The 19085-nt window shown below is 47.2% G+C and overlaps 1 protein-coding gene across 1 annotated transcript in view; it reads left to right on the top strand.

Moving 5' to 3' along the window:
• Positions 1-325: 325 nt before the first annotated feature.
• CAPN8 (calpain 8) overlaps positions 326-19085 on the top strand; it is an 82588-nt gene continuing 63828 nt past the window's right edge. Inside the window, 3 exon segments of the mRNA XM_082390058.1 lie at positions 326-9323; positions 9325-9360; positions 17363-17432. Coding sequence (XP_082246184.1) covers positions 9123-9323; positions 9325-9360; positions 17363-17432 — 307 coding nt within the window. The 5' untranslated portion in view covers positions 326-9122.

Genomic DNA, 19085 nt, shown 5'->3' with positions numbered 1-19085 from the left:
GGCCCTTGTTACCTGCTACGTAACGAGTCTCACCTCCCACTGGCAACGGGAACCTGGCAGTCCCTGTGGGTGGGGTCTGTCTGTGACAAGAAAGCAGCCTCTGCCAAGTTCAACTCCAGCGTTCATTCTGTGTGTTTCCAAGCGATCATATGTCTCTTTAAACAGTGTCAATATGGTATCCCGGAGAAGAGCATGGGCTTTTAGGTGAGACAAACCTGCTGCCAAGTCCTGGTTCCGCTATTTATGAACTGTGTGATGAAACTCAGTTTCCACATCTGTAAAACGTGGTGGATGAGAGTTGCTACTGCACAGTAGCTACTGCTACTGCTACTGTTGTTGCTGAAACAGAGGGTGATGGAAGCAAAGGGCTCAGTCAGGGCCCTGACGTGCAGGGCAGTGCTGTGCACTGCGCGCGCGTGAGTGCGCAGTAACCGCAAAGGAGCGCCCCTCGCCTTCCCCTGGCACGGCTTGTCCCAGCTCCAGGGCTGATGGCTGCGTTCATCTGGCCCGGGAGCCGCTCTCCTCCGGACACGTGTAGCTTGGTTGAGCGCATAGTGGAGCTGTGCTCTGTGCCCCCCGTGTCCTCTGTGTCTGGTGAGCAAAGGAAGACCTGGGAGAAAAGTGACTTCTCCAGGTCACCATGAGGATGGGACAGGGCGGAGGATGGAATCCACTACAGACTCTTGGTCTAGGGCTCTTATTGGCTGCATTTATATTACTATTTTGTCTAGATCCCCCTAGCCCTTCATTAACCGCTTACGTTGTCTTGGTTTAAGTCATACTTGCAAAACTTTTCAGAGAATTACACATAAAATAAGAGCCCTCAGGATACATGTGTACTGAAATTCCTATAATTTTACCCATCCTGGGCTTAATTATACTCTGTCTTTTGCTAATCCAAGGATGCAAGATACAAAGCCTGAATATAACTTGTATGTTTAGCTAGTTATTCGTTCATCAAACATGTATTGAATATCTGATATGTGCTGGGTACTGGGCCACAGGAAAGGGGTTTGAGATAATGGGGTGGGGGAAGGGTGAGTGGAGACATAGGGATGAAAAATGCAGTCCCTGCATGCAAGGAATTTTAACTCTAATGGGAGGAGGAGTGGAGGAAATTCAGAACCAAGAAGCAAACCGATGATTACACTTCAGTGTAAAGCACAGGATGGCCTTTACCTTGGGAGCCTTTCTGGAAAATTGATACTTGAATGTAATCTAGAAAGATGGGTCATGGCAAAGCAGGGAGAGAACAGGGTGACTGTCATTTCAGTTAGAGGGAGCATGGGGGGGTTGTAAAAAGGCATGGTAGGTTTGGGGGAGTTTCCCATAGCTCTGTATGGAGGAAGCATGGGCAGATAGGGTTGCTGTGGTAATGGGGCTGGGGTAGAAGCCAGGTGGTGAGAGTCACGATGCCATGGCAAGGAGTTGGGACGTCAACTTTAAGGCAAGATGAGGGGCATTGAAATGCTTAAAGTAACAATCAGACTGGAGATTGGAGAGATTTGAGAAATTTGGAAGACTATCGCTGTGATCCAGGCTAGAAGGGATAAAGGATTGTACTTAAGGGGCTTCCCTGGTGGTCCAGTGGTTAAGACTCTGTGCTCCCAATGCAGGGAGCCCCCCGGGTTCGATCCCTGATCGGGGAACTAAGATCCCACATACTACAACTAAGCCCGCGGACCGCAACCACTGAGCCCGCAGACCCTAGAGCCCGCGTGCTGCAACTAAGAGCCCGCGAGCTGCAGCGAAGACCCAGCACAGCCAAAATAAACAAACAAATTAATTAATTAATTTAAAAACAAGAATTGTACTTAAGTTGTGGCTGTGGGCATGGAGAAGAAGGAAGTAACTCAAGGGAAAGTTAGGAGAAAGACTGGATAGGACATACTTTCAAACAGTAACCGTGGGAAGGATCTACCTCGACGTTTTGGAATCAACCTTGAGAAATTGCTATGATGTGCCCAAGTTACCACCTGGTTTTTCACAGGTTCAGCTTGGGGCACTCATCTAAAGTTTGCTGGAAATTGGAAGTCTGATAAACAGCTATGAAGATTTTTTTTTTCTTCCTTTGCCTCCCCTTTGAAAAACCCAGTGGAAAATTCAGTGTTTTCTTTGTCCTAGTGATGGGGATGGGGGGAGATGAGAAACGTGGCTATTTTCCCGTGCAGCCTATGGCCTGCAAGGGAAAAATGATTGACGGGCTGTGAGTACCTTCCTTCCATCCAATTTGATGCCAAGCTCTGCTGTGGCACCAGGTTTATCAGATTTGAGGCTCTTTGCACAAAATTCCCAGCCCATAAATATCTCCCCTTCTGCCTGCTGTGGGAATATTTTTTCTGTTAATGTTCAAAATTAGATTAATTATAATCCTTGATTTAGGACACAAACTCATCATTAGTCCATGCATGGCTTTCTTTCATTTCTTGTTCATAGTATAATGAATTCCTATGTATCCACCACCCACCTGAGGATGAAAACATTACCTAAAATGTATACCTCTCTTCTATACCTTTCCCACCCCATCTCCCTCCTCTTCAAGATGGAAGGAAAAACCCTTCTGATCTTTGTGTTTATCTTTCCTTTTTTGGTGTGTTTTATTTCGTATATTTTTATGTATGTGTTTCCCCCCCCCCCCACATTCAAAACTTGACCCACTAAAATGAGGACATTTGAACTTGGAGAAGAGCAAATACAAAATCCTTTGGAAGAATCTGGCATTTTCGTAAATATATTTCTTTTTTTAAAATAAATAAATAAATAAATTTATTTTTATTTTTGGCTGCGTTGGGTCTTTGTTGCTGCGCGCGGGCTTTCTCTAGTTGTGGCGAGAGGAGGTTACTCTTCGTTGCGGTGTGCAGGCTTCTCATTGCGGTGGCTTCTCTTGTTGTGGAACACATTCTCTAGGCGTGCGGGCTTCAGTAGTTGCGGCACATGGGCTCAGTAGTTGTGGCTCGCGAGCTCTAGAGCTCAGGCTCAGTAGTTGTGGCGCACGGGCTTAGTTGCTCCGTGGCATGTGGGATCTTCCCGGACCAGGGATCAAACCCGCATCCCCTGCATTGGCAGATGGATTCTTAACCACTGCACCACCAGGGAAGCCCTTAAATATGTTTCTTATTAAAAACCTAATTTGCCTTACAAAAAAACATCTTTGAGTGAAATTGAGAGTCCAAAAAAGAGATATGTTTGTGCTCTAGTATGTCACCAAGCACCCTGGAGGGCAGATGGCCCCGGTTAGAGAGGCACTTCTGGCTTCTGTGACTGCTGGCAAAGTGGGCTCTGACAGCCTGAGAGCAGTGCATCCTTCCAACAGAGAGACACAGGGAGGGGCTGCCGGCAGGTGACGCTCATCAGAGCCCAGGTGCATAGAATGGTGACGGGCTCCAAGCGGTATGGACAGAGCATGGACTTCATGGTTACAGCAGCTAATCCCTTAACCTGGTCAGTGACATAGGACTCATGTGGCCTGGCTCCAAAAGGGGAGTGGGGCCAGTTAGATTCTCTCTCTTGGGAAACTGGACTGAGAAACACAGAAGGAATGATTTGCTAGTTAGTGGTGGGAGTTTCACTTACTTGACAAGTCAAGAGAGAGAGTTGGAGCTGGAGAGGACATGATGGGCCGTGGGAAACTCAGAGTTGTACTGGAGCAAAAATGATGAGCAGTCCAAGGAGGCCAGCTGATAGCCAGACAGAAATAGATGGTTGACCAGAACAGAGGCGTGCTAACAGGAGGGCAGTGGTGGAAGGAGCCACAAGTCCTGATACTGAGGCTGGGGGAGCTATGAGTATCCAACATTCAGCAGAATTCAACTTCTGACCTCAGAAAGCCTGGTACCATCAAGACTCTGGTTCTTAGATTTCCTGTTCTCAGGTGTTCATAACCCTGTTTAATCCAACTTTCCACCTATTCTATGCCTGCACCTGCACCTGTACCTGCACAGCTGAACACGACTGGAATAAAGAATACAGTCAAGCTGTCGTGGTTTAAAAATATGCTCACAAATTCTTTGATACTCCTCCCTTTAAGAGGTGGAGGCTAATTCCCTCCTTTTACGAGTAGGCTGGACTGGGCTTCCCTGGTGGCGCAGTGGTTAAGAATCCGCCTGCCATTGCAGGGGACACGGGTTCAAGCCCTGGTCTGGGAAGATCCCACATGCCACGGAGCAGCTAAGCCCGTGCACCACAACTACTGAAGCCTGCACGCCTAGAGCCCGTGCTCTGCAACAAGAGAAGCCACCACAATGAGAAGCCTGCACACTGCGATGAAGAATAGCCCCCGCTCGCCGCAACCAGAGAAAAGCCTGCGTGCAGCAACGAAGACCCAAAGCAGCCAAAAATAAAAATAAATAAATGAATTAATTTAAAAAAATACTGAAAAACAACAACAACAAAATAAATAAATAAAATCAGAAGACTTAGGGTCGAGTTTGCCATGTGAGTAACTTTGGGTTAGCCTGACAATACAATCTACCCACAGACTTGCTGTGACTCTCTAATGGGTCATGGACTTGAAAGTGCTACCTCTATTCAAACGTAAGTTTTTACATTAGTCACAGTGGGTCCGCAGGATCTGGGTTGGCCACTTGGGGGCAGTCTCAGCTGGTCTCCTAGCTGGGCTTGAGCGGATCCACCCTTTCCTGCCAGGGATGAGAGACTGGGGTGGTGTGCGATCCCACAGACCTGGTGAGGGATGAGCCCACACATCTGGCCTTCCCAGCCTTCTGTTTTCTCGGGGCTGGTTAGATAGGGTTCAGTCTTACAGCTCTGGCACCCTTTGGAGTGATGGGATACTTCCTGCCCTGGGCAGACGGGGAACCCATCTTTTACTTAGAGACGACTAATGAACACGTGGATCACAGCAGGCCACCTTCTCTGTAATACTAATTTCTTTTATTTAAATTTTTTAATTGAGATATAATTCACATAATAAAAACTCACCATTTTAAAGTATACAATTCTGTGATTTTTTCCATTGTATTCACTATGTTGTGCAACCATCACTGCTTATCTAATTCCAGAAAATTTCCATCACCCCGATAAGAAACCTCATACCTATTTGTAGTCAGTCCCAGTTCCCCTCTCTGCTCAGTTTCTGGCAACCAATAATCTACTCTGTTTCTGTGGACTTGCCTATTCTGGATATTTCATATAACTAGAAGCATACAACTTGTGGTCTTTTGTGACTGGCTTCTTTCACTTAGCATAATATTTTCCAGGGTCATCCATGTTGTAGCATATGTCAGTATTTCATTCCTTTTTATGGCTGAATAATATTCAGTTGCATGGCTATACTACATTTTGTTGGTCTATTCATGCGTTGACGGACATTGGGCTGTTTCCACTTTTTGGCTACTGTGAATAATGTCTTATGAGCATTGGAGTAGAAGTTTTTGTGTGGACTTGAGTTTTCAAGTCTGTTTCAATTCCCTGGCGTGGAATGTTACTAGAAGTTACTCTGTCACTCTGTGTTTAGCATTTCGAGGAACTGCCAGACTATTTTCCAAAGTGCCTGTATATTTTCCATTCCCACCAGCAATGTATGAGAACTCTGTAATCCTCTTGACACTGGATTCACTCCATGCTTGCCTTAGAATTCTGAAATGGGAAGGCCCAGGAGAGAGACTGAAGTTAAGGTTCTGCATGATAACGAGATTTGCAGACTTTGTCTGAAAAGCACACTTGGGCTTTGGGGTGATTTGTCTTCCTTGCTGAGGGCACAATGCAGCCTTATCCTTCTGGCCGAGAAGAGCCGCTGTGGATAAGCTGAGTGCTCTGTCTGAGCTGCATTCACCAACGCTGTTTGCCAAGAAGAGTTCTTACTAGTCGCTGCTGACAGGTGTGTTTCTGCCCGGCCTCATCGGCCTCTGTCGTGGATCCTGGGCTTCCTGGGTGGAGCTGGCGGTGGCTCTTGTGGGGTGTCTGAGGTGTGAGGCTGGGGAGATGTCTGTCCAGGTTGACAGGGCCAGCGGGAGCCCGGCTGGGTAACGGGGAGACGTTGGCTGTCAGCTCAGGTGGGGCTGGTGAGCAGAGACGGCTCCTGGCTCGGGAAATGAGGGTTCTGTTCCCAGCAGCTCAGACCTGTCTGCCTAGATGAGGATGAATTTATTCATGCAGCATCTGGATGTGACGAGGGAGGTGATTTAGGCAGGTGGGGTGGGAAAGAGATTGCTAACCCCAAAGGAGACCCTTATGGAGAAGGAAAATTACCAGCTGTGCGTACTCTGTGATTAGATGGAGAAGGGCTTGTTCATTTCAGTCAGTCTAAAGGGAGTGTTTCCGGGAGGCTCGGGGAGAAACGGAAGCAGGGAAAACAATCCCATGGGATCCCTGCCTGAAGATGCTGGGTCCACTATACCTGGTATGTATCTATCCAAACACTGGGCATCTTATACCTGGTGGGTGTTTATTCATTCAGCAAACACTTATTCAGTCCCTACTATGCTCCAGGAGCTTTCCAGGCTCCAGCGACACGGTGATGAGCAAAACAAACACAATTGTCCTCGTGGAGATCAGAGCGTGGTGGGGTGGAGGGGCATTCATTAAATGATGCTGGGCAGGGCATTGCAGGCCGCTGTGAGAGCATATGGGAGGGGGATGGCTTTGCATGGGGGGGGTGGTCTAGGAAGCCTTCCCTGGGGCATTTGGGGTCTGAAGGCAGAGCGGGGGTGGGGAGAGGGTATTTCCGGGGGAGGGCACAGCAGGTGCAAAGTCCTCAAGTGGGACAGAGTACGACATTCCAGGATCTGAAAGAGGCCAGGAGGTGGAGAGCAGAGAGGGAGGAGGGGCATGGGAGAGGGGCGGGGAGCGAGCAAAGGGCCAGTCTGCTGAGGGTCTTGTAGGCGTGCAGGCCCTCCCTCCGCCTTGTTCTCCTAAGAGAGATGGACGGCCACTGGGGGGCTTTAGGCTTGGAAAGGACATGGTTGGATTTGTGCTTGAAATGTCTGCTCTGAGTAGAGAAAGATTGGTCAAGGATGTCAATCACAAGCTCCAGATAATTAGGCAGTAGATTCAAAAGTAAAAATAAATATTTCCTTTCCTTTCCCACGCAGAGTTGCTAGATTGCTCCTGGAATCCAGTGTGTTTGAGAGGATTCTGTGTTGACTGAATGGAGGAATTATGGTTCTGGTTTTAAAGGAGGATGGGGCCACCCAGGTGAGACCAGGGTCAACTTTGGGAGCTGGTGAAAATGTAACCATGGACTTTGGATGAGCTTACTAGTGGAAGGAGACATTGAATCAAGGGGAAAACGGTGCTGAGGAAACACAGGTGGGGCTCCCAGAGGGACCAGGGCCATAGTCAAGTCTTTCTGATGCCACCTTGAGCCTCTGAAGGTCATTTTGGCCTTGAATTTCTGGTGAAACCTGAGAAACCATGTTTTATCCTGGACATGTGGGGAACAGACCCTTCTTTCTGCTTGCCAAGACCTGCCCATCTGGTGAAGTCCTTTACTCACAGACTGTTGCTGGCTTAGAAGGTTGGAACCAGAGGCCTCAGAGGTCAGCTTGTTCAGCGCTTCTCAGAGCGTGGACCGAGGACCTCTGCGTTTGGCATCATCTCCGGGATAGCAGTTTAAACACTGCAGACTCCTGGGTCCTACCCCACACACACTGAATCAGAACCTTTTGGGGGAGGGGGAGTAGTGGTAGCAATCAGCATTTTAAGCAAGTGCTTCACGGATTCTCACACATACTGGATTCCTTTCCTGAGGCTGCTGTAACCAATTATCAGGAACTTGGTGGCTTAAAACAACAGAAATATGTTCTCTCACAGTTTTGGAGGGCAGGAGTCTAAAATCAGTTTCACTGGGCTGAAATCAAGATGTCGGCAAGGCCATACTCCCTCCAGAGGCTCTAGGGGAGGATTCATTCCTTGCCTCTGCCAGCTTCTGGTGGCTGCTGGCATTCCTTGGCCTGTGACAGCATCACTCCAGTCTCTGCCTCTGTGGATATATTGCCTTCTCCTTTTTTGTCTGTTGTCAAATCTCCCTCTGCCTCCGTCTCATGAGGACACTTGTGATTGCATTTAGGGCTACAATAATCTCCCCATTTCAAGATCCTTAACTTAATCACCACTGCAAAGATCATTTTTCCAAATAAGGTATGTACTATTCACAGGTTCTAGAGTTTGGGACTCAGTATCTTTGGAGGACCATTTTCCAGCCACTCCCCCTTCCAGTTTCAAAACTCACTGATGTTCCACATCCTTAGGGTAGACCAGGCCTCGGAAATTGGAACCTGAGAAAAGCGATTAATGCAAGGTCCCAGAGCCCATTTCCCTTCTGAGGTTAGAACCCACAACTCTTATTCCCCAGGCCTTCTCTTTCTGGTCCTGGTTCCTAGGAATAATGATGACTGGCATTTCCTGAGTGCTTCTTATGTACTATTCTAAGCAAATTCCATGTACTATCTCATCACCCTTCCAAACAACCCTATAAGGTAGGGCCTACTATTACCTTTCATTTTATAGGTGAGAAAATTAAGGGGATGAGAGGTTAAATAACTTGCCCAAGGTGACAGAGCTAATTACTGGTGCTGTTGGGATAGATACCCAGGCAAAGGCCAAACTCTTCACTTGTAGGAGGGACACCTTTGCTTGGGGTTACTCTGGTCCACTCCATGAATCACCCTTCTCTGATATTTTTGTCCTTCTAGCGAATACGGAACTAAACATTTCTGGAAGGAAAGGAGACCCCTCTAACCCCTTGCTCTCCTGCAGAGAACCAGTTCCTTGGAAAATACTGGCCTCAAGCTGCCCAACAGGCCTTCTCATCTCAGCTGATGGGGCCAATGGGAAGTAAGCAGGTCTTGCAAAGAGATGGGGATGGATGGCTGTGATCCTAACGGATTTCTTAGGCTAATGGCCTGGGAGGGGCCCTGGAAGTTTCCCAGCCTCCAAACTGTCTGCTGAAAGGCAGAAGGGGAGGGTGGGGGCAGATTCATTTACACCTTGGGTACACATTTGCTCCTGGTTGTGACTCACTTCCCTCTGGAGCAGGGCCTCAGGTAAAATGATTACCTGCTCCACCTCCCCTTCACACTGCCTTATAGCTCCCCTCCCAGTGGGGCAGATCTGACAGCACAGAGCAGCTCTGCCCTTCTGTCTACCCCACGGAGCCCTCGACCATGGCAGCGCTGGCGGCTAGAGTATCCCAGCAGCAGGCGGCAGCTGAAGGTCTTGGCTTCAGCCAGAAAGCCGTGAAGTACTTGGGCCAGGACTTTGAGACCCTGAGGCAGAAGTGCTTGGACTCAGGGGTCCTATTTAAGGATCCAGAGTTCTCAGCGTGCCCATCAGCGTTGGGCTACAAGGATCTTGGACCATGCTCCCCCCCAAACTCAAGGCGTTGTTTGGAAGCGGCCCACGGTAAGGAGATGGGTTTGCTGTTGAGTGTCAGGATGGAGGGTCCTCGCTTCTGGTCAGAAGTAGCTGAGGGAGAAGTTATGGTTCTTGACCCTACGTTCCTGTATCCCGTATTTCAGCCTACCCCCACCCCTCCACTTTAAAAATCATCTTTGCAGAGGTGATAAGGTATAGAGGGAAGAGCATGCACTGGCTTTGGAACCAGACAAGTTAGATTTGAATCCTGCCTCTGCCTGTGCGGTCTTGGACAGATAATCGCTGTGATCCTCAGTTTTTTCATCTGTAAAATGGTGCTACTGGCATCTTATTTTTCAGTGTTGGTACAAGGACTGGAGATAAAGGTCAGAGCACAGTGCTTGGCACATAACAGGCACAGAAGGCATGGTAGCTGTTGCATAGGACCCCTGGGCCAGTGCAAGACGGAAAAAACCAATGCTAGAAGTAATCAGTCCTGGGGTACACTGTGACGTCGTTGCTGAAGTGTGCAGGGTTGCTTAGGGTTATGAATTGCCATTGTTCTATTGGGGCTAGGGAGTGGAGAGGTGGAGCTGGGGGTCTGTGGATACAGATGGGAGTCAGGGGCTCTGGGATGCTGTCACTGGTACCCCCGACCCCAGATCTCAAGGGCAAGGGATGTAGAACCAACCCCCCAAAACCTGGACCCATGACCTACTGCTCTGTGACCCTTGTCAGTGATTTAACCTCAAGGATAGGAGCCCCCCCACACAGAGTGGCTGTGAGAATTGAGATAATCCCTTGAAGCGCTCTGCTCAGTGCCTGGCCCACAAGTCTCATAAGAGAACACGCTTTGTGACCCTTGGCCAGGGGGCCGTTTGTCTTCTAGACCGTGATGGGAAAATCAAGCCATGGTCCTTATTTTCTTGGCAATGGTTGAAGAGGGAGGATAAGGAGAGAATAACTCCTTGGACGTGGTCAAAATCACCCTTTAACTCCAGCTCTCTCTACCCCTCCTGTTTTCATCCTATCAATTTTACACAACAGTTGCCACCTCTGAGGATAACTTCTTTGCCCTACTCCCCTCCAGCCCCCCATGGCCATCTTCCATGCCCCTCTAGAACCTATGTGGGCCCTCTGGGATATTGGCAAAATCAAGATTGGGAACCATGGTTTTTAAACTTTGGGTTTATTTATTTATTTATTTATTTATGGCTGTGTTGGGTCTTCGTTTCTGTGCGAGGGCTTTCTCTAGTTGCGGCGAGCGGGGGCCACTCTTCATCGCGGTCCGCGGGCCCCTCACTGTCGCGGCCTCTCTTGTTGCGGGGCACAGGCTCCAGACGCGCAGGCTCAGTAGTTGTGGCTCACGGGCCCAGTTGCTCCACTGCACGTGGGATCTTCCCAGACCAGGGCTCGAACCCTTGTCCCCTGCATTGGAAGGCAGATTCCCAACCACTGTGCCACCAGGGAAAGCCCGGAACCATGGTTTTATATTCTAATGTCAAGAGTTGGCAGCCACATTTCATTTCAACAGACAGTTTTTTTAGGCCTCTGTTTTGGGCCAGGCATTGGCTCTGCCCTGTTTGGAAAGGTGGTCGGGGAGAAACTGAGGAATGAGCCGGGGTCTCGGCTCTGAGGGAGATTGCGGGGAGGCAGACACATGAATAAAGGACTGACATCCTGGGCAGAATGAAGGAAGTGCTAACAGAGGCATAAACCACGGGCATGGCAATGTGGGATGTTAGGACTGAATGATGGAAAGACTTAGGGGAGGAGAATACATTCGAGCGGAATTGAAGGACCCCAAGGAGCTTGGGGGAGGGGAGATGGATATGGGGGGAGGGGAGAAGGTTTCACTCTGTGACCAAAGTCAGGTGTCTTTAGCCTTTGCCTAGTTTTTCTCTTTCATTTGAAATTCTTAAAGCCCTCACCTCCTCAAACACATTTCACCTTCTCCCCTAAAATGTGTCTTCACCTGGTCTCACTGTCCACGTAAATATGGTAATTTCAGACTGGGATGCTGATTTGCGCCTGTCAACAAAATGCTATAAAAGCCGGACCATGAGGTAGTAGAACCTGATTAATGTGGACTGAAGTACTCCCATTATTGGGAGTTTTCAGATACACAAATAAAAGCTTGTCAGAAAGTACCCTCTCCATCCCCAGTCATCAGTGAAGGATTCTCACTCAGCTGCTTTTGACCAGGCTGTGCTCACACATCACACGATAGGACCCAGTTTTATCCTCCAAGATCTTACAGATTATTGAATAGACTCCTGAGTTTGTAATGACCCTGATTCTTTCTCTATTGGGGACGTGCCTTGGAATCCGGGAAAACTCAGGCTGTTCCTAAATGCTTCATTTCTTTCTTCCCTTGAAGTCTCTCAGGGGCCTGCAAGAAGGTTGGGGTGTCCAGAAATGAGGTGCACCAATGAGTTCATTTGCTCTTCTTTCCTCCCCTTCCCTCCCCTCCCCTTCCTCCCTCCCTCCCCCTTCCCCCTTCCTTCCTTCCTTCCATCCTTCCTCCCTCCCTCCCTTCCTTCCTTCCTCCCTCCCTCCCTCCCCCCTTCCTTCCTTCCTTCCTTCCTTCCTCCCTCCCTTCCTTCCTCCCTCTCTTTCTTCTTCTTTTTTTCTTACATTGTGGTAAAATACACACAACATATAATTTACCATCTTAACCATTTTTAAGTGTATAGTTGAGTAACAATAATTTCCTGTGTAACTATTGTCACCAACCATCTCCAGAACTTTTTCATCTTGCAAAACTGAAACTGCGCACTCATTAACTCCACATCCTTCCTTCCATTTTACTTCTGTCTCTATGAGTTTGACTACTCTAGGTACCTCATATATAAGTGAAATCATGCAGTATTTGTCCTTTTATGACTGGCTGATTTCACTTAGCATAATGTCCTTGAGATGCATGCATGTTGTAGCATGTGACAGCACTTCCTTCCATTTTAAGGCTGGATAGTATTCCATTGTATGCATATTTCACATTTTATTTATCCATTCATCCATCAATAGACACTTGGTTTGCTTGCATCTCTTGGCTATCGTGGATCATGCTTCTGTGAATATGGGTGGGCAAATAGCTCTTTGAGACCCTGCTTTCAATTGTTTTGGGTTTACATCCAGAAGCAGAATTGCTAGATCATATGGTAATTTACTTTTGATTTTTTGAGGACCTACCATATTGTTTTCCATAGCCACTGTACCATTTTACATCCCCAACACCGGTGCACAGGCTTCCAATTTTTCTACATCTTCACCCTCACTGGTTATTTTCTGTTTTGTGGTGGGGGCCATCCTAGTGGGTGTGAAGTGGTATCTCATCACGGTTTTGATTTGCATTTCCCTAATGATTAGTGATGTTAACCATCTTTTCATGTACTTGTTGATCATTGGTACATCATCTTTGGAGAAATGTCTACTTCTCCAAAGCACAAAAATGTGCTTTGCCCATTTTAAAATTGGGTTGTTTACTTTTTTGTTTCATTTGCTGCTTTTGAGGGTAACCCCTTACCACTTCAGTCTTAGGAACTTTAAGCCAGCTGCCCAGATGTGGCTCTTATAACCTTGGTTCCCATAAAGATGTTAATTTTTACTTGCCTTTGGGGGAAAGGAGATGAGATGGGCTAAATATATATGTATATTTGTTTCTGCCCTCTCAATAATAAATAAAGCTTGATACTTAGATGTTTTCTGAAATCATAAAATTTGACCTCCTGCCCCTGCTGGGTGTTTCTGCCTATTTTAAGTCCTGAGTGTAAAGTTTGGTTGGGCTCTTATTCCAAGGGTTGGAAGACAAGTTTGCCCAGACTGAAGATCTCATGGTCAAGCATGGGTTCTCAGGAGAAACTTTTGGCTATTCATGATCCTAAGGCGATTTTCCCCCCACTAGTGTTGGGCAAGGACAATGATCCTATCACAAAGGGCATGACTGGCTGTGTGAGAGCAGGGGGTGCTCCTAGAAGCTACTTCCCATTTCCCAGCTTGCCCGTCACTCTGGGTCGACACCCAACCTGGGCCCCTATGGTTTGAGGGACGCCCAGTGTGTGTGGGCCCTAGTGCAGCCCAGCCAATGAGATTCTTCTCTGTCCATTTTTTTGTAATTAAGCGGTTCACTGATCTTAAGGAGAAATACACAGAGAGAAGTGAGGCAATGCCAGCTGCATGGTAGGGGCCGGTGAAATGGCCATCCCAAGTTGAGAGAGACACGGCGGGTTGAACTTTGGGAGGCTAGGATAAGGATGAAGGGGAGAGGCCTCAGTTTGGGTCTTCCACTCTTTGTTTTCAGTTGCTGCCTCTTGAATGAATGAATTTGCAATTTTTAATTCAGCCTTGATTTTTTGAGTGCTGGTCATGTGCAGATCATAATGTGGAGCCTTTGTGGAGCTTTTGCTAGTTGGGAAGAGAGACAATTGACAGCTGACAGGCAGCAGAATGACTAAGAGCTTGGGTTTAGGCATCAGGTAGATCAGGATTCTGGTTCCCTTTCTGCCATTTACTAGCTCTGTGACTGTGGCTAAGTTACTAACCTCCCCGGGACTCAGTTTCCTCCTCTATAAAATGGGAATAATAATATGACCTATCTCATCAGGTTATTGGGAGGCTTAAATGAGAGGATGGGTTTAACACAGTACCTGGCACATAATAGATGCTCAATGCTATGATCTATCTCTAGCAATTAGTATAAGACAGAATGTCCAGAGAGTGAAATATAAATATGTATGGGAGTTCAGGGGCAGAAGCAGTTAAACTGACTGTGGGATTGGGGCAGACATCTGAGCGGGGGATGGGGGGGTTGGTAAAAGAAGAGGGTCATGATAGAGACCAAGAAGGCACAGGTGTGAGCAAAGGCACAGGGCTGTGGATATGCATTCAGAGCCAGCACGTTCAGAGGAAGGCAGTGGTGCATTGTAATTAGGGGAGAGGGAGCACCTTGGGAAACAGAGAGTGTTGTGGGAAACGTCAAATGGGGCCAGATCCAAGAGCGACAGGAGTGCTGAGCTGAGTAATGTGGCCATAATCAATGGTGATGATGACAAAACGTGGCGACATCACTGAGTTTCCCGGAAGTGCACAGCCAGGGCTCCTGTAATACCAAACATAGACTATCAGACATGGACTAATGCCCTGGGGAGCAATGTTTCCAAGTCACCAAGTCACTGAGAATGTGTGGTTTAAATCACTTCCTACCTTGAATTCCTTACTGATAACCGGTGTTTCTCTTGCGCCCTTTCATCAGAGGCTGATATAAGGCTTGAATAATTTGAGTTTATGGAATGTTTTGAGATCTTTACTTGAGAAATAGTAAACATTTCTAAAAGCAAAAGAAGTACTAAAAAGACATGTTTGTTTGGGGTTTTTAAATGAATTTATTTATTTATTTATTTATTTTTGGCTGCGTTGGGTCTTCGTTGCTGTGTGTGGGCTTTCTCTAGTTGCGGCGAGCTGGGGCCACTCTTCTTTGCAGTGCGGGCTTCTTATTGCGGCGGCTTCTCTTGTTGCGGAGCACAGGCTCTAGGCACGCGGGCTTCAGTAGCTGCAGCACGTGGGCTTCAGTAGGTGTGGCTTGTGGGCTCTAGAGCGCAAGCTCAGTAGTTGTGGCGCACAGGCTTAGTTGCTCCGCGGCATATGGGATCTTCCCGGACCAGGGCTGGAACCTGTGTCCCCTGCATTGGCAGGCGGATTCCTAACCACAGTATCACCAGGAAAGTCCGACAAGTTTGTTTTTAAGGAAGAAAAAAATAATGTCCCAAGAGTGGGGGAGGTGGGAGCCTGCCTCTTTACTGAGGCTTGCCTCTTATAAACATCTTTGGCTGCCATGTTACTTTGTATCTCTGATCTGATAGGAGTTCCAGTAGGAAGTTAACAATGGAGAGAAGACTTTGGAAATGTTCTTCAGGCATAATGCTGAGCTGTGATCTCCTTGCAAGGATGAGGACTTTCTGTGGCCCCTGAGAGATTGACACAACATCTGAGTCATGGCATTTTTTTATTGTTTTCTCCTGGTGGAGGCTGGTGTGCGTTTTGAAATATGCTGATGACTAACCGTAGCCAAATGAACATTCCACCTGCCTATGAACCCCTTAGCGTCGTTCTGGTTATAACGCTTTCAGTTGCCTCCAGCCTTTGCAAACCACTCTGTCTTCCAAACCAAACTTAATATGTTAGCCGAGCTAGGTAGATTATTAGATATGAGTCTAGTGAGCTTCTACCGTATGGACAGTGTGACGTGGGTAACTGAATGTACAGCTCAGAGGAGTGATTTGGGGAGCATCAGCAAATTCTATAGTTAGTAGCTGAAACCACGGGTCTGGATGATGTCACCCAGGGAGAAGGTTTCGGGTATGTTATTGCTCTATGAAATGGGGTCATGCCGAGGACTGAGGACCCAGCCCAGGGGTTCCCTGATCCTGGGGATGAGGAGAGCAGAGGAACCCTTAAAGGAGACTGACAAGGAGTAGAGAGGTGAGAAAGTCAAGAGCAAGTAAGGACACAGAGGCCAAGAGAGGAGGGTTTCAGAAGGAGGGAATAGGCCACAGTACCAAGTGTAAAGAACAGTGAGATTCAGGGGAACAAAGCTCCTTCCGTGATTGCTGGTGACTCAGGTGAGAAGAGTTTCATGAAGCCGTTGGAGATCGGAGCCAGATTTCAGTAGACTGATGGATGCATGGGAGATGAGGAACAGGATACTTTTTTTTTTTTTTTTTCAGTCACTAGACCGCTAGGGAATTCCAACAGGAGACTCTTTTAAGAAGGTTTTAACAAGAGAGATTCTGCTAAACCTCTGTTCACGTGCTCCCTGCCCTTCCTTCTCCATGAAGCAACTTTTTCCTTCTTTTTTTTAAAAACAAACTACATTCAACATTTTTTTGTCTCTCTGTTTTTATTTATTCAATTTTTAAGTCTCTCCACCTTTTGTCTGCCAAGAGAGGATGTCTGGAGACTGGGAGCTGTCAAGCACCTGGGATTAGAATTTGCAGCTGTCCACTTTTAGAACCCCTAGTCTGACTCATGCCACTTCTCTCTTTAAATTGCCACTAGAGATGGCAAGAGATTGAAACAAACAAACAAACAAACATACAAACAAACAGAACTAAGTCCCATCATTGGAGGGCTGACTAAATAACTCATGGTACTTATAATGAAATGATAAAGCTCTATATGTGCTAAAGAAAGATGTACAAGATAAAAAATGGATATATATGTAAGTGTGCTTTTAAATCAAAAGACGGTTTCTGGAAGGATACATAAGAAATGTTAACAGCAAAGAATGTGAAGTAGAAGGAATTTTTTTGTTTTACAGCATTATTTACTGTTAGATTTTTTTTTACCCATATGCACATATTTTTTTTTAATAGAAAACAAGTTAATGAATTTTTTTAATATTTGGAAGAAAAAAAAAAAAGCCAGTCCAAAGGCACTGTCTTGGCCCATTTAGGTAGGAGCTAGCAGCTTTATACAAGGCTGTAGGGCTGCCACTTTGAGGCAGGTGAGTAGGGGAAGCGTAGGTCAGATGTGGGAATGGAGCTGAGTTCTCCTCTCTGTATAGGACACTTCCTGACGCCTCAGTGTTTCCCTCAGCACATGGGGTCATCACTGAGTCAAGTATTTAATGAGTGTCCACAGGGCGCAGGGCATTTTGTTAGAGTGCTAAACATTAGTTTCGTCCTCTCCCTGTAAATAGGGGTGTTGTCTGAATGGGTGAGATCATAGCTCCTCATGACATTATCTCAGCCTTTGCCTTTCTCCTACCCTCCCCCATACCCGCTTTCACACACACACACCCACACAGTATGTATCACGATAAAGAGCTGGCCGTGGGCTCCAGCTCCTGCTCTGCCACCCCTGGCTGTGTGACTGTGGGCAGCTCTCCTGCCTTCTCTGGGCTTCAGCATCCTCAGCAATAAAATGCGGTGTGTGCAGTAAATGTTCTCCTAGGTCTCTTCCACGAATTTTTGGGACTATCAAGTTCTTTCACTCTTGCTGCCACCATCACTGGGCATCTTGTGACTTGTGTTTTGTCCCCAGTTGCTTTCAGGAATTGTGTCCCAGCCCTCAGTTTATCGTTGGTGGAGCCACGCGTACAGACATTTGTCAGGGTATGGTAGGTGAGTAACTGGGGAGAGTCCTATTTGATTTGGGAGAGGGCAGGTGTGTATGTGTAATGAGTAACATCAGATTACGCTGTTAGAGTTGACCGACTACGTTATGTCTGCGACTTATCCGTATGGGTTTGTGTTTTGAGACTGTACTCTCCATTCTGGGTCTGGAATGCTGGAACTACATTTGGTTCCTCCTAACAAGAGATTTTCCATATGCTCACTTAACCCCTTTTAGTGCTAGAGTCACGAGCCAGAATTATAGGCATGCAGTAGATAACCACGCTGTGCTGTGTTTTGATAGTAGTGACCTTTAATTGGATGTAATTTGCCCTGTGGAATGGCCATGTCTATACAATTATGGGCTGTCATAATAGATGCTCTTAGCATGAGTAAGAAAAGAAGAATCCCAGCTTTCCAGCCTAGCTTCTTTCCAGCCCGGAATCCTGGGATTAAGAACCTTCACTTCCCAACCTTTCATATTCCCTCCAAATCAGGCTCAGTTAAATTGAGGAAATAATTTATTTTGTAAGTTCTAGCCTTAAGTGTTGGAAACTGAGGTTCTCCTTGATAGCAGATTAGCACTGTTGATCTCATAAGCCCTCCTGATCCCAGGGCATCACAGTTTCTTCATTGAGTGGGACAACACTGACATTTCAGGGACAACATAGCTCTGAATTGAATTCGCTGGGCTTCCAAACAGCCAGTCAGTGACAGCTGCAGGAAATAGACCTGGAAACGAAGGCAGGAGGAGACAAATCCTATTTGCTGAAAATTAGCCAGACAAACAAAATCTCAGCATCCACGCGGCCCCAATCACCCTTTATCCTTCAGGAGATTTCCCCTCCATCTTTTTTCTCCTTGTTCCTCCTGTTCTCTTGAGCCTGTTGGAAACTCTTATGATTTTGAAAATCACCGGCATTTATTTTAAATGCTTCCAATGGTCTCTTCTTTAACGAGTAGAGCTGATATCCCCTTAGCCAGAGCTCATGGGGCGTGAGCACAAAGCAGTGAGAATGATTCGGGTACCACACAGACGTGTGCCCTGTTCCCTGAAAGCCACAGTCTCTGTGTCCTGAGCCTTTGTGTGAGGGCTCATCCAGGAGTAGCGTTCTGACCTTTTCTTGCTCTGGATGAGTGTGCTGTGCCTTTTTACTTCCAGCTAAATATTTAACCTAATTTAGCACGTGTCTCAGGGAAACACAACTTCTAATCTATGCTTTTAACAGCTTCTTGTTGTAGATGTTTTGACTTTGGAAAAGGTATTTAATAAGTGTCTTTTAATTGATCAACTTGGATAGATCTTCCTTTGAATAGTTTTAAGCTCAGAGAAAAGAAGGGTTCCCCAAAGAGGCCTGAGCGTTACCATGGTGAGTGTGCGCTGCTGATGGAGCCCGCAGCTAGAGGAGCAGTAAATGAACCCGATTCTCCGAATCCAGCTCACATCAAAGTGAGCGGGCCACGCCGTGGAGGCCGCTCCGGGTTAGCCCTGCTGCAGTGTGGTGGTTTTTAATGAGCAGAGCGGAAAGGGGTTGTTGAGTCCAATTTCCTGAAGGATGCTTGGTACGGGGCCGGAGGGCCTGTGGACCAGATGGAGCCTCAACACGTATCGAAGTGGGTGCCTGCATGCCAGGCCTGCAACTCGGCACCAGGGTGGTTGCC

Source organism: Balaenoptera borealis (assembly GCF_965194805.1).
Source record: "Balaenoptera borealis genome assembly, chromosome: 1".
Taxonomy (NCBI): domain Eukaryota; kingdom Metazoa; phylum Chordata; class Mammalia; order Artiodactyla; family Balaenopteridae; genus Balaenoptera; species Balaenoptera borealis.
Note: the sequence above shows the minus strand (reverse complement) of the source record. Positions and strands in the feature narration are given on the sequence as shown.